This window comes from Mercenaria mercenaria, chromosome 10 (genome assembly GCF_021730395.1).
Source record: "Mercenaria mercenaria strain notata chromosome 10, MADL_Memer_1, whole genome shotgun sequence".
In the NCBI taxonomy this organism is placed as follows: domain Eukaryota; kingdom Metazoa; phylum Mollusca; class Bivalvia; order Venerida; family Veneridae; genus Mercenaria; species Mercenaria mercenaria.
The window spans coordinates 18,686,659-18,702,310 of record NC_069370.1 but is presented as its reverse complement, the minus strand read 5'-3'; the positions used below and the strand labels follow the sequence as shown (position 1 = coordinate 18,702,310).

The window sequence follows — 15,652 nt, the reverse complement described above, 5'->3', positions numbered from 1 at the left end:
GAAAATAACATGTTTTAATATCACGGGTTACAACGTGTAGATATTAAGGTGCTGTGTAGCGAAATTTCCTATGCTGCGCTCGAACGAAAATGCGATATTACGAAAAAAACTGCAGGTCCCTTGGCTTTTCGTAGGATCGCGATTGTACTCTAGAAAAAGAAAATATTCATGACTAAAGGGTTGTGTGTGTCAACAATGTGTAAGCAAGTTTTTTTTTGTCTTGAAAATCATTAATAGTTCTAGAACTCTACAGTTTCCGTCAACACTCAGAAAGCTTTTATGCCTCCATTTTAACTGCTACTTTACAGTTCAGTGGAAAGGAAGAAAACAAATTTGTGGTGTGAAAGTCATTATTTTAGCAATTTTTGCCAGGCCTCCACAACAATGATTGTTTTCATGCTGTCTCAGATATTGGTTATTTAGTAAATTAAAGAGGTTGCACCATGTCCTGTAATTGGTCTTAATAGGTCTAAGACAATGATAAAGAAAATGTAACAACCAAATGGTGTATGTCTCAGAATTGAATAAACAAAATATTATCATAAAAATTATTTGGTGAAAAAGTGCTCTCTGATTAATTCCCCCCCCCCCCCCCCTCCCCTTAATTTCAGCAATTTCAATTTTGTTTGTAACACGTCTTGAGCCAAAAATAATGAAACTTCAAACTTCAGTTCTTTAATTCCATTTCCAATCAGGAATGTATGCAGGAAGAAAAAAAATCACTGTTGGGAGCACGTGGACAGACAAGATTGTCATGTTGAAGGAATATGCTTTATACAAACTAGTATGACCCCGCTTTGACTGTTGCCAGATTTTTTTCTTCTTTATACTTTTGGAGAGCAGTTTGATAGGCTTCAAAAGGAACGTACATTTGGCCTGTGATGAAATCATGAACTCTGAAGTTAAAGACACCATATTGAGATTGTATGAAGGTACCACCTTAATGTGTGAATGTGATCTGAATTCAAATGTAGAGAAGCCTGAAGCCAAGGCACTAAATGATTTATTTGCAGAATTTGGCAGCCTTATTTTGTGTTTTTCTTTGAAATTTCATGATTATCATTGGGGAAAGATACAACTGACATTTGAAGCAATAGATAGAAAAGAATATGAGTTAAATGCAACGATTGTAATTGCAGGTTTAAGAAATGCTTCTCAATACTACCCCTAATCATGGAAAATCTGTATAAAAATGTAAAATACAGAAAAATCATTGTACAAAATAAAATGATAAATTAATCAACAATTAAGTAAGAAAAATTAAATAGATAATAATTTATTTTAAATGTCTAGTTTAGATTTACATCAGTTTTTTATTCATGAACATTTTTGCTGAATAACTACCACAAATTATTTTTAAACTGATGAATTGTAATGACATATGCAGTTTGTTAAGAAGTTGTGTTAAAAAAAATGTTTGAGTTTTATTGGCTTTGAAATAATTTTGAATTTTCTTGTAACTTATAATGTTGCACTTTTGTGTAGGTTCGGAATTTAACTACAAAAAGAACAAAAAAATATATAATGTGTAAAATTGAATATATAAATTACTTCATACTGGAAAATTGATATTGACAATGACATTTCCAGCTGGTTGCTTTTAAAATCTGTTTACTTATAAACTTCAAAGATAACATCTCAATAATTGCAATAAATGGTTGTCGTCAATATATTTATTAAGACACACATTTTCTATTTTTTTGCCCATTATGGCATGTTTTTTACACTCTAGAAATGGAATCATGACAAAAAGGTTCCTGTGTCCACAGTGAGTAAGCAAGTTTTTGTTTTCGTGAAAATCATTAATAGTCATAGAACTCATCTGAGCCGCACCATGAGAAAACCAACAAAGTGCGTTTGCGACCAGCATGGATCCAGACCATGCAGCCTGCGCATCCACGCAGTCTGGTCAGGATCCATGCTGTTCGCTTTCAAAGCCTATTGCAATTAGGGAAACTGTTAGTGAACAGCATGGATCCTGACCAGACTGCGTGGATGTGCAGGCTGGTCTGGATCCATGCTGGTCGCAAACACACTATGTGGATTTACTCACAGAGCAGCGCATTTACCACTGTCAGACAGCTGTTTGCTTGAAAACCTCTGATAGGTTTCACGTCTCCATTTCAAACATTGTTTTTGTGTAATCTGGAAAAAAATTGATTATTAACCATGTAACTTTGTATCACTGTTTAGAACACATATTTGGCCAAAGATAATAGAGATCAAAGGACCAGAGTCCCAAATGAATGTTCATTTAGCAACATGAAGCATTTAGGTTTTATGTAATTTCCATTGACTTTGGAAAAGCTTTTCATATATCGTCATTTCAATGTTGTTTTCATACATCATCAGAACTATTGGCTATGTAAGAAATTAGAATTTTATCATGTCTTGGTCCAAAGATAATCAAACTCCAACATTTCTTTAATTCCATTTGTGATCAGTATATGATAGAAAATCTGAAATAATGCCATTGGAGGGCACTTGGACTCTTAAATTGTCTCACAAACAACTTTCATTAAGAAACCATATTACATGGCTTTAACTGTTGCCAGATTTCACCAGTGTTTTATTTGATCAGATATATTGCAAAAGGATAGACAGGGGTATGTGATAGAACCATTAAACATTGGGACTATAGAAACGGTATTTGAGAGTTATGAACCAACCTAATCTGCCGGTGTAGTTTGAATGCATTTGTAGAGAAAACTTACAGTTCCTAGCTGAGGCCAAGATTTTAAATGATTTATTTGCAGATTTGGCAGACCTATTGTCTGTTTCTATCAAATTTCATGACAACTTGGGGAATAAGTGTAGCAGTTAATAAATATTATATTTGTATTTGAATTTATGATAGATATTTGTGCTGAATATGTATATTTTGATAGATGGGTGCAATTTTTGATACCCGTTGATTAAAGAAAATGTTTAGAACTATTAAATTACAGATTAAAAAAACTTTCAGAGAAAATCCTCCCCTTAATCACATCATATCAAAGAATGCATGGACTATATTCCTTCATACAAATGATTCCAGTCAGCTGCATATATTGGTCATTTTTCCCCAAGGAACAGGCAAAGAATTCTTCACAGTTTCCTTTAACTTAACCACTTTGCTATTTGCATGTACATTATGAAGTTTCGGTTGCTGATCTTTTTTTTTTCATGAAAATTCTCTTTTGTCACAGAACTTTCTTGAAAATGTCTGCCACCCTTTCAATCCCTATTTTCATGTTGTCAAAGAAACTATATATGCAGATTAAATCACTGTTTGAAACTAGCTAGTTGCAAGATGAGAGAAGGGTGAGTGTCTTATTTTGAGTAAGTAAGTAAGTATCCTTTTTTCAGTGGAATCATTAGCTGGGTAAGAATTTTTAACAGCTTCCTTAAACTCCCAGGTTTCTTATCCACATTACAATCTCTGCTTTTTAATCGTGGCGGGGGTTATAGGAATGATCTCCGTCCTTCTGTAACATTTCGTTTCCACTCTGTATCTTCTAAACCCCTTGAAGGATTTTCATAAAACTTGGGTCAGATGACCACCTCATCAAGACCATGTGCAGAACCCATGAGTCAGCCATGTTGGCTCAAGGTCAAGGTCACAACTCAAGGTCAAAGGTTTGAGCCTTCCATTTTGTGTCCACTCTGTATCTCCTAAACCCCTTGACTAATAATCATTGAACTTTGGTAAAATGATCACCTCATCAAGACGATGTGCAGAACTTGCGAGTCAGCCATGTCGGCTCAAAGTCAACGTCACAACTCAAGATCAAAGGTTTGAGCCTTCCATTTTGTGTCTGCTCTTCTAAACCCCTTAAAGGATAATAATGAAACTTGGGTCAAATGATCACCTCATCAAGACAATGTGCAGAACTCATCAGTCAGCCATGTCGGCTCAAGCTCAAGGTCACAACTCAGGGTCAAATGTTTGAACTTTCCATTTTGTATCCGCTCTGTATCTCCTATACCCCTTGAAGGATAATCTTGAAACTTAGGTCAAATGATAACTTATGAGTCAGCCAGTCAGCTCAAGGTCAAGATCACAACTCTAGGTCAAAGGTTTGAGCCTTCAGTTTTGTGTCCGCTCTATATCTCCTAAATCCCTTGAAGGATTTTCATGAAACTTGGGTCAAATGATCACCTCATCAAGACAAATTGCAGAACTGATGAGTCAGCCATGTCGACTCAAGGTCAAGGTCACAACTTTGGGTCAAATGTTTGAGCCTTTCATTTTGTGTCCGCTCTGTATCTCCTAAACCCCTTGAAGGAACTTCAAGAAACTTTGGTCAAATGATAATCTCATCAAGATGATGTGCAGAACTCACAAGTCAGCCGTGTCAGCTTAAGGTCAAGGTCACAACTCAGGGTTAAATGTTTGAGCCTTCCATTTTGTGTCCACTCTGTAACTCCTAAACCCCTTGAAGGATTTTCATAAAACTTGGATCAATTGATCACCTCATCAAGACAATGTGCAGAATTCATGAGTCAGCCATGTTGGCTCAAGGTCAAGGTCACAGCTTGAGTTCAAAGGTTTGAACCTTCCATTTTATGTTTTCTCTGTATCTCCTAAACCCCTTGAAGGATTTTTAGCTCACCTGTCACAAAGTGACAAGGTGAGCTTTTGTGATCGCGCGGTGTCCATCGTCAATGTGTGCGTCCGTGCGTGCGTCCGTCCGTAAACTTTTGCTTGTGACCACTCTAGAGGTCACATTTTTCATGGGATCTTTATGAAAATTGGTCAGAATGTTCATCTTGATAATATCTAGGTCAAGTTTGAAACTGGGTCACGTGCCATCAAAAACTAGGTCAGTAGGTCTAAAAATAGAAAAACCTTGTGACCTCTCTAGAGGCCATATATTTCACAAGATCTTCATGAAAATTGGTCAGAATGTTCACCTTGGTGATATCTAGGTCAGGTTCGAAACTGGGTCACGTGCCGTCAAAAACTAGGTCAGTAGGTCTAAAAATAGAAAAACCTTGTGACCTCTCTAGAGGCCATATATTTCACAAGATCTTCATAAAAATTGGTCAGAAAGTTAACCTTGATGATATCTAGGTCAAGTTCGAAACTGGGTCACGTGCCTTCAAAAACTAGGTCAGTAGGTCAAATAATAAAAAAACCTTGTGACCTCTCTAAAGGCCATATTTTTCATGGGATCTGTATGAAAGTTGGTCTGAATGTTCATCTTGATGATATCTAGATTAAATTTGAAACTGGGTCAACTGCGGTCAAAAACTAGATCAGTAGGTCTAAAATTATTAAAATCTTTTGACCTCTCTAGAGGCCATATTTTTCAATGGCTCTTCATGAAAATTGATCTGAATGTTCATCTTGATGATATCTAGGTCAGTTTCAACTGGGTCACGTGCGGTCAAAAACTAGGCCAGTAGATATAAAAATAGAAAAACCTTGTGACCTCTCTAGAGGCCATATTTTTCATGAGATCTTCATGAAAATTAGTGAGAATGTTCACCTTGATGATATCTAGGTAAAGTTCAAAAAGAGGGTCACGTACCTTCGAAAATTAGGTCAATAGGTCAAATAATAGAAAAACCTTGTGACCTCTCTAGAGACCATATTTTTGAATGGATCTTCATGAAAATTGGTCAGAATTTTCATCTTGATAATATCTAGGTCAAGTTCAAAACTGGGTCACATGAGCTCAAAAACTAGGTCACTATGTCAAATAATAGAAAAAACGACGTCATACTCAAAACTGGGTCATGTGGGATGAGGTGAGCGATTCAGGACCATCATGGTCCTCTTGTTAATATGACTTGGCTGTAATATTCCCCTTATCAAAACAATGTGCAGAATTCAAAATTCACCCCTGCTAGCTTAAGGTCAAGGTCACAGCTCGAATGTTTAATGGTTCCACCCAAATACTATCAACCCTTTTACTATCCATAACAGTGGCAGAGGATATAGCTGTCTTTCAGACTGCCTTGTGTTCCTCTTGGAAACTATTGGTTAAATTACAGAGAAAGCAATTGCATCTAATTGCATTGCTGTTTGGAACACATATTTGGCCATAGATAAGAGAAACATCAAAAGAGCCAGTGTCTCTAAGTGTTCATTCTACAATTTTAATTTTTTTTTTTTTTTTTTTTTTTTTTTTTTTGAAAATCATTGATCGGCACAGAATTTTTCATAATTTCCATTTACTTTGGAATTGCTTTTGACTGTTTTCATGCACTCTCAAATTTAGAAAGTTACTGTAAATTGTATGATGTCTTTGTCCATAGATAAGGGAACAAGCCATTCCATAATTTCCATTTCTGATCATAATGAAGGAAAATCTGAAGTAACGACATTGCTAAGTCCTCATGCAGAGAAAATTGTCTCACAAGCGATTCATATATTACATGGAATGGGTTTTAGATAAGCTTTCATTAAAAAGCCAATATTGCATGGCTTTGACTGTTGCCAGATTTTTTTCTTTTTCTTTTTTGTTTGTTCTGATATTGGTACAGTGATGGTACAATTGAACATTGTGGCAGTAGATAATGATTGAGATGTTATTGAGGTTTTATGAACCAACTTAATATGTGAACATGGTCAGAATTCAAATGTAGGGAAGGCCTTTGATAACTGTCAAAAGCCAAGATATCTGCTGATTTATACACAGAATTTGGCAGCCTTATTGTCTGTTTCTAACAGATTTTATGATGTCAGGGAATAAATACAGCAGTAATAAAAAATACTATGTAGTGATATTTGCAACAATAAATAGAGAAAAAAGACATTATTTAATTATATGAAGTATATTGAAATCTAGTACCGGTAGATTAGGCTAAGAAATCTAGGTGCAATATTAATATATATTGGAGTCACACATGTCCATCTGTCCATTATATATCAGTTCCATATCTTCTTTACTGCAGGGAGGATTTTCATAAGAGCAGCGTCAATAATTAACCTCTTCAAGACCATCTGCTTAGTGCTCAACACAGGTCATCAGGTCAAAGGTCAAGACCACATTTGGAGGTTACTAGGTCCAAGTTCAGGGTAACACTTGAAGGTCAAAGGTCAAATAGCTTAACTTCTTGTCTGCTCAATATCTTCTAAAACGCATCAGCTAGCATCAGCGTTACCAGGACACTGTACAGGTCACTAGGTCCAAGGTCAATGTCACACTTTTTTGTCAAAGGTCAAGTATCGTAACTCTGTGGCTGCAGCTAAACTGCTTGGAAGGTTTTTATGAAACTAACATATATAGTTCATCTAATTAGGACAACATGCAGAGCACATGACTCAGGTCAGTAAGTTCAGGTCAAGGTCACACTTGGCGGTCAAATCTAATGAGCTTAAAAATATGTCCGCTCCCTGCAGAAGGCACAACTCGGATCAAGGTTGCATGCATTTAGAGGTCAGAGATGAAACTGGTTAAGTTTTGTCCGCTCTATAAATCTTTACCGCTAGCATAAAAAAAGCATCAGTTGTTAAACAGGTCACTAGAGCCAAGGACGAGGTTACATCCGAAAGCCAAAGGTCATGATCACGACATTTTGCTTTCCCTGTAACAAAGCAGCATCTTGCGGTATTAATCACTTTGATTGATAGCTCAAGTTTGTACTAAAATATGTAAATAACGCTTGATAGAGATGTACAGTGCTTTAGCCTGCTGGCGGCAAGTGATTCTGCCTTTGCGACCAGTGTAGAACAAGATCAGCCTGCACTGGTCTGCACTGTTCGCTATTCAGTCAGTAAATTTTCAGTGAACACACCTTCAAATAATAAAATTTTAATGGTACTGCCCAAACTGAATGAGGGACCAGTCCATATTAGAAATTTAGCAGGGTAAAGGTTAAGTGTTTATGGGCTTTGATGATGTCCTTTATTTCTTGGAATGTTTTCTGTCCCCCTTTTTAATCTCTATCAGAATATAAAACTTAGGCAGTTCAGCGTTTTAGAGCGATTGTGTCACTACAATAACAAAAAAAACAACAACCTGACAAATGGTGAGTATCTCAATGTTGAAGCAAGATGATTTTTTTCATTGGAATCATTGACTGGCAAAGGACTTCTCAGATTTTCTTGAACTCTTGGACAAGTTTCTTGACTGTATTCATGTATGCTTCTATTAAGGAAGCTATTGGTTAAATACACCAGGGTGGTTGTGTCCAATTGAATCTATTCAACTGTATCATTATTCGGATCATGATATAAGAGAGACATGATGACAACAGGGTAATTGTCTCAAAGTTCATTCAGCAAGTTTGCTTTTTCATGAAAGTCATTGACCAGCAAAGAGCTTTTTATTATGATTTTCTTGGACTTAGGAAAACCTTCATTCAGTGGCTATTTTCATGCACTGTGAGAACTATCTGTCACATGTTGGTCCAAAACTAATGAAACTCTAGCTGTTCAGTAATTCCATTTGCAGTCTTCACGAAAAACTTTTCAAAGTACTAGCCAGCCGGACTACCAACATAGCAGAATTTACTAGCCCGAAAGGAATTTTGGTAGTCCGAACAGTAAATTATTAAAGGTGTATTTTTTATTTGTTTGGTGTCATTTTTATACTCTGTGTGATATTGTTTGATATTGCTTATTGCATTTTTATCATACATATGCAAATATATGAACATAACTGCAAAACAAGGTTCTTTTCTTTTTATTTTGGTTCATTATACATTTTATTCACGAGAGAACATTTCAAGCATCGAGGTGACATAATCCTCACTCATGTCACACTCTGACTCATCTGAGGAATAACCATCATCAGCATCATCGGCAATGGCTTTAGTGAAAGAGGCTGCTGCTTTGTCGTTTAAGTAACTCTTTCCCACATCTAAGCCCTTGACCTTGTCTAACCGGCAGATGGTGTTATAGAAATTAAAACTCTGGTGTGATTTAGCAAGGGCATGAGCTGTCCTAAACTTTATAATTAATTTTTGATACTCATTTTGCTTGAGTTTTAGCAGGCAATTTGCTGCCTCACTCGTTTTGGAGTGGGTGGGGGCAGATTTTGCATGATGTTCACCAGCAGCCTTTTGGTGTCCACGGCTTTCCTGGTGAGCGTTTAGTGTTTCCACTTTGAAATTAGAACACCCGGTGGTAAAAACACACTCGTTTGATGTTTTAATACAAAAGGTGCAAAACATCTTGCCAGATTCAGAATTGTAAGTAAGCCACGGAAAACTTTTTTCCCAGGAAGGCTGGAAGCTCCGCGTTCTTTTTGATTCATACTTTTTTTTTGCGGATATTTTTTCCTCTTCGGATAAATGCCGCTTATTGGCCTTTCCCGGGATGGCCCCGGGTGTATACATTAGTTGAAACATTTGTTTACAAATTTACCTTTCTATTTTCGTAAGGTAAAGGTCACGCTAGGTTAAACAGACTGGTTTTCCTTTTGCTTCTCGCTAAGGATAATTCAGCGAAAAGGAACGCTTAACCAGTCTATTTCCGCCGGTGCGCGTAATATCTACACTCGTGAAATAAACACCGTAGAAAACTCACGCTATGGATTTTTTGGGTAATTTTATACGTATTCTCTCGATTTTTTTTTACTAGCCTCGCGGACTAGTCACCTAGAGACAAATACTAGTCCGATCTAGGTTTTTACTAGCCTCGGGCTTCGGACTAGTGCCAAATTCGAAGACTGCATTTGTGATCGGTATGATAGAGAATCTGAACTAGCGCCATTGGCTTGGCATATCTACTCTTAACTCACACAGAGAAAATTGTCTCACAAACAATTGGGTTTTAGATAAGCTTTCATTAAAAAGCCAATATTACATGGCTTTGTCTGTTCCAAGATTTTTTTCCCCGTTTTATTTTCGGAGCATTGTCTGATAGACTGCAGAAGGATATTGGCATAGTGATGGAACCATTGAACAATAGAGCTATAGAGATATTTTTTAGATTTTTTTTAACAGACTTGATCCCTTGAATATGATCCGAATTCAGAATGTAGAAAAAAACTTATGATTCCTAGCAGAGGCCATGATATTATACGATTTCTTTTCAGAAATTGGCAGTCTTATTGTCTGTTTCTATCAAATTTCATGATAACTTGGGGAATTGATGTAGCAGCAGTAGATATAGAGGTATTAATTTATGAAAATGGATTCGAAATATTAGTGTTTAATGTAGGTATGCAGGAATAGGTGCAAGTTTTATTAGAATAATCTGTAAGGCAAGTGAGAAAATCTGTTTGGTTTATGATGCGATACATAATTCCTGGAAAATATGATAGTCAGCTTATCTGTTATTACAGATAATACTAGTGTAGTCTACAAAATGTAGAAAATAAACCCAAGTATCAGTAAATGAATAAATAGGAAATAAATAAACTTCTTAATTTATCTTTCTCAAAATTGTAAAAAAAAAATTTTTTTCGAAGACTCACAGGCTGAAATCGGGGATTAACGTTATACATAAGTGTATACATGGGATTTTACGGTATAATACAAGTGATGCTGACAAAATACATATCTTTTACATTTATAGTTGTTTGTTAATGAACTAAGTAAAAGAAAAAAAATTCTATGAGAAATCAACAAAATGCATTTTCTTCTACATCACAGTTGTTTGTTAATGAACTACGTAGAAAATATATTTTTCTGCGAGAAATTAGCAAAATGCATTAAGTGAAGCTATTTAAGGCAAGAATGAGGGGATATATAAAACTTGGTCATTGTTGCATACAGAGAGGGCACCATCTTCTTTCATCCATTTAGATCAATATTTTGCTATTTTATTTGTTCTGTTAATGGCGTTAGAGGGGAAATGAAGTCACTATATCCTAATACATTTAAGACACGCACACGGTGTTATTAGTTCCTTCTAATGTGAAATACTGTATTTAGGAAGTGAAGGGGCAGATAAAACTACTTAGTAAAGTATTTTAAGTTTTTGGTAAGTAAATACTTGTGTTCCTCTTCATTAAAGCAAATGTCTAGCACACAGAAGAAAAAGAAGATAAATATCCTAAAATGAATGTTTGTCAGCATTTCATTTTTTAAGAAGAATTTGAATAACCCTTATTTTTGTTTAAAAATACACCCAGCCATCTTTGTTCAGTGGTGTGATATTCAGTGATACACAATGTCTTTTATCAAATCGTCACGGAGAACATATGCCTGCCCGGGGATTGAACTCACGATCCCGTGATCCGAGCGTTGGTCTATGGATTGCGGGATCGTGAATTCGATCCCCGGGCGGGGCGTATGTTCTTTGTGACGATTTGATAAAAGACATTGTGTCTGAAATCATTTGTCCTCCACCTCTGATTCAAGTGGGGAAGTTGACAGTTACTTGCGGAAAACAGGTTTGTATTGGTACAGAATCCAGGAACACTGGTTAGGTTAACTGCTGGTCATAACATAACTGAAATACTGTTGAAAAACAGCGTTAAACCCAAAACAAACAAAACTCCAGGATGTCAAAGCTTCTCCTTGGGCTCAGCAAATTAAATTGTTAATTATTTCATGTGAACCTCTCAAGTAATTCTGGTAAAAGTGCAGTCCAATATAGCTGAAAATGACATACTAGTCTGTGAGCTATTCAATAAGTAAATAAATCAATCAGTCAATAAATTAGTCAGTCAGTAAAGCAATCAATCAATCTTTCTCTTACAGATCCACCTTCTCAACCAACAATTACGGGTTACAAAACAGATCAGGTGATCAGAGTAAATGATACTGTGCAACTAATGTGTATATCAGAGGGCGGTAACCCACTCGCCCAGATAGCTTGGTTCAGGAACAACGCCCAGGTGGATTTCTCTTACAGCCAGCGCGGCAACAGGGCAGAGAATGAGCTGATTATTACTGCAGAGAGGTCGGACAATGATGCCGAATATAAATGTGAGGCATGGAATAGAGTGAATGCGGAAACGCCGCTCGTAGTGACACGGAAACTTTTAGTTTACTGTAAGTATACATTATATATTGTAATTTGTTTACAGTCCTGTGACTCCCAGGGCAGCTTGAATCGAGAGAGTTCTCCATTCTGAAAAGTAGATTAAGAATGATAAATTCAGAAAAGCTTTTACAATCGTAATAGGTCTAGATCTCTGTAGAGATTTTTTTTACTGAGGGTGCGATCTCATTCCCGATTTTCGTCAGCAGTGCAGTTCATGTCCAGTGCCTGTCCAGCACCATAGTCTGAAGTGAGGAAGTTGTGAGGTAATTGTTGATAGCCAGTTTCTTATGGAAAAGTAATTGTTGATTGCCAGTTTCTCATGGAAAAGTAATTGTTGATTGCCAGTTTCTTATGGAAAAGTAATTGTAAGTTATATATCAAGAAACCTGATTAAGCTGATTTGTAGCCATTTCATTTCCAAAGTCCTTTTGAAAAATATTTTTTACAAAACAGACAAACATTACAGAAGTGTTGTATTAGTTGATTGTCCTTACTCAAATTTTGGGAATGCTGTCAAAAAGCTTGTGCTGACAGCTAGTCTATGGCTAGAAATTGAATGGGGTTATTCTTCTGTTACTATATTCTTTATCTCCATATTAATACAAAAATAAATTTTTAAAAAGCGATTTTACCACTACAATAAGTCAGTCTGACCTGCAGTACAAGGAGTGGATTGGACTGCTTCATTTAGGCAATTTGACCATTAGAAGGAGTGGATTTGATGGCTTAAATTAGTCATTATGACCAGTACATGTAGGTGATTTGACCACTACAGTTTGTTAAGTTGCATTTGTATCTCTGACTGTCGTCTGGGTAGCGTTCATCAATCATATACTCCTACGGAGTGTTAGTTTTAATGATTGGAGAATACGAAACCAGTGGCTTTGCCAAACGAATTAAAGAATTGGCAAGACATTAGGCCGAAATGGATTTGTGAAAGACTTCTTTTTAGAGAGTGAGAGACACTCAAATTGCCTTTTGTAATCCTAGTGTCTTGAATACCGCGCCATTATTGATGTGCCGAGATTACCGAAGTAAGACGGCATTGCCTCCTGGGCGACATTAATAACTCGGAGATGCAGATTCCTTATATTGGAATAAATACGAGTCTGTCTTGTTTGTACATAATAGTTTTGATTTAAACACTATGAATATTTTATTGAATTTTTGGCCTTTCCAAACAAGATGCTAAGAAAATGAAGTTTATTGTTGGCTTTGTGACCAGTTTAGTAAGAATTGAATTAAGAAAAATCATTTATTATTATTAAATTAAGAAAAATCATTTAAACTATGTTTAAATTTTAAAATTTCAATAATAATCTTTGGTCACTGTTTAAAAATGTTTGATATTTTTAATTTTATACACTTATTATTACAATGCATTTTGTTGAAAAAAACTAAGGATTTCAAATATATAATTGTTGAAATCTAATGCAACATTCACTAATACATTAACCCTCGCCCTGCTAAATTTCTAAAATGGACTGGTCTGTCATTCAGTTTGGACAGTACCATTTATTATTCAAAGGGGTGTTCACTGAAAATTTACTAATTGAACAGTGAACAGTGCAGACCATGATCTTGGTTGCAAAGGCAGAATCACTTGCCACCAGCAAGCTAAAGGTTAAACATACAAAAGAAGTCACCAAAAAAGTTGATATTAGTCAACAAAGTCGTGATTTTGACTTTGAGAAAGAATTTGATTGACAAGTCTCAATTCTGTATTTGAACTGTGCAGTTTAGGTACCAGTAGTTTAAGCAAAATAGTTACTCAGACTGGAAATGTAGCTTTAAGTAAAAATGGGGAAAAAAATAGTAATCAAAAGAGACAAATTATACAAGAATTGTGGGAAATGAAAATTATTTTTTTTGGCCTCTTGACAAAATAGTCTTACTTCTAAAGTAAAAGACTTTGGTGTTAAAAGCTTCTAAGACTTTTTAAATAATAGGAAGTATGGACCTTGTATATGCCATATTCCAATAGTTCCATTTTGTAAAAAATATTCTGTTGCCATTAGCTGGAAAATTAGTCTGTGTGTGTTTTTGCTAAAAGAGAAATAGATCTTCAAAGAATGCAGTATTAAAATGAAATAATAAAAAAAAAAGTATCAGAAGGAACATGTGCAGGACTGATAATAACTTAGATAAAGTTGCAATGAAGTCGTTTAGAGCTTTTAAAATACCCTTGTTTTTGTATTATCCCTGAAAATGGATCACTATAAATTTGATTAAATTACAGAGAAATATTTTGTAATGGCCTTTTAACACAATTAATCGCTACTACATGCTTGATGTGAAACATTAGAGTACAACAATAATCTCGTTACGATTTTGTTTCATATAGTTGCACCAAAGACAGCCACCATAACGGGAACGAGAGAGGCGAAGGCCGGCGAGACTTTGACCTTGACGTGTACAACATCAAACAGCAATCCAGCTGCTGTTGTTGAATGGATACCTCATGGATCTAGCGGGGCAGATATTCGATCAAGGACGGAAGAGTCGCCGAATGGTGGATTGATTACAATATCTGAGATAGACATCACACTGTCTAACACACAAACAAGCGCCATCTATACATGCTCCGCTACAAACCATCAGCTTGGGATCACGGTGGCAGATACTGCAACTGTTGGGGTTCTCTGTAAGTCAAGTTTCAAATTGATGAGCCAGTTATAAAATATTTTCTGGTACCATTCAAATTGATGTCCCAATTATGAAATGTTTTCTAGGCTCATTCAGATTGATGTCCAAATTATGAAATGTTTTCTAGACCAATTCAAATTGATGTCCCAATTATGATATATTTTCTAGGCCCAGTCAAATTGATGTCCGAGTTATGAAATATTTTCTAGGCTAATTCAAATTGATGGATTCGTTCAGTTGGGAGATTTTGGCCCATATTTGAGCTAAAAATGGAAAAACTTTAAGACAACACCTTATGAAAAATTTGACGGATTTTTATCAAACTTAGTTGGTAGCATTCTTATAAACTTAAAGTCCTCCATTAGTTTTCTTCTAATGGGGACCCTTGAAGGGGCCTTTAAAGCTAAAAATAGAAATATATTCAAATGACATTTTTCATTGAACTGCTAGATCTTCATTGAACTTGGTCCAAGGTATCAATGTAAGGTGTTCTCAGTTTTGTTCAAATGGGGGCACGTGACCAATTTTATGTTTTAAGACTAAATACAGTTTTTACTATTCATGGTACAGTGTGTCATACATATATACAAGGCCAAATAGTCTGTTTCAGATGAGCAACTTAGGCTCATTATGTCACTCTTGTTTGTTACAGATCCGCCAGAAGCACCACAGATTTCAGGGTATACAGAAGGAAAATCAATCCGAGCTGGTGACCTAGTTAAATTGCGATGTACAGCACTGAGGGGCAATCCTCCGGCTACACTGAAATGGTTCAAAGGTAAAAACAACTCTTTGATCCACCTTTCCTGTGATAAATACAATTCAAAATAATACTAATGGTATTATACATCTCTCTAAAGAACTTTATGGATGTGCAGGCTGATCTGAATCCCAACAGGTCGCAAAGTCGTAATATTAGTTTTTGCTTCTAGGTGTTAATATGATATTGTGCACGACATAGACTTTAGATCACATGAATATTGTTAGCTTTGAGTGAAGTGGGTTTAGTGACCATGTGGCTATGGTCACTGACTTGGAATCACTTGCCACTCGCCAATATGCGTTTGAGCCATGTCTGGATTGACATTTGAGAAATTTGTCAAGCTAGCTTGCGGGAGGAACTTCAAGGAAGGT

General features: G+C 36.0%; 1 protein-coding gene across 3 annotated transcripts in view; it reads left to right on the top strand.

Moving 5' to 3' along the window:
- The window catches only part of LOC123559742 (synaptogenesis protein syg-2-like), a 131,425-nt gene that overhangs the window by 84,822 nt on the left and 30,951 nt on the right, over window positions 1-15,652 (top strand). For all 3 annotated transcript variants that reach the window (XM_045351798.2, XM_053552400.1, XM_053552401.1), the window contains 3 exons: window positions 11,587-11,880; window positions 14,217-14,516; window positions 15,171-15,296. In XM_045351798.2, coding sequence (XP_045207733.2) covers window positions 11,587-11,880; window positions 14,217-14,516; window positions 15,171-15,296 — 720 coding nt within the window. The remainder of the gene's footprint in view (window positions 1-11,586; window positions 11,881-14,216; window positions 14,517-15,170; window positions 15,297-15,652) is intronic.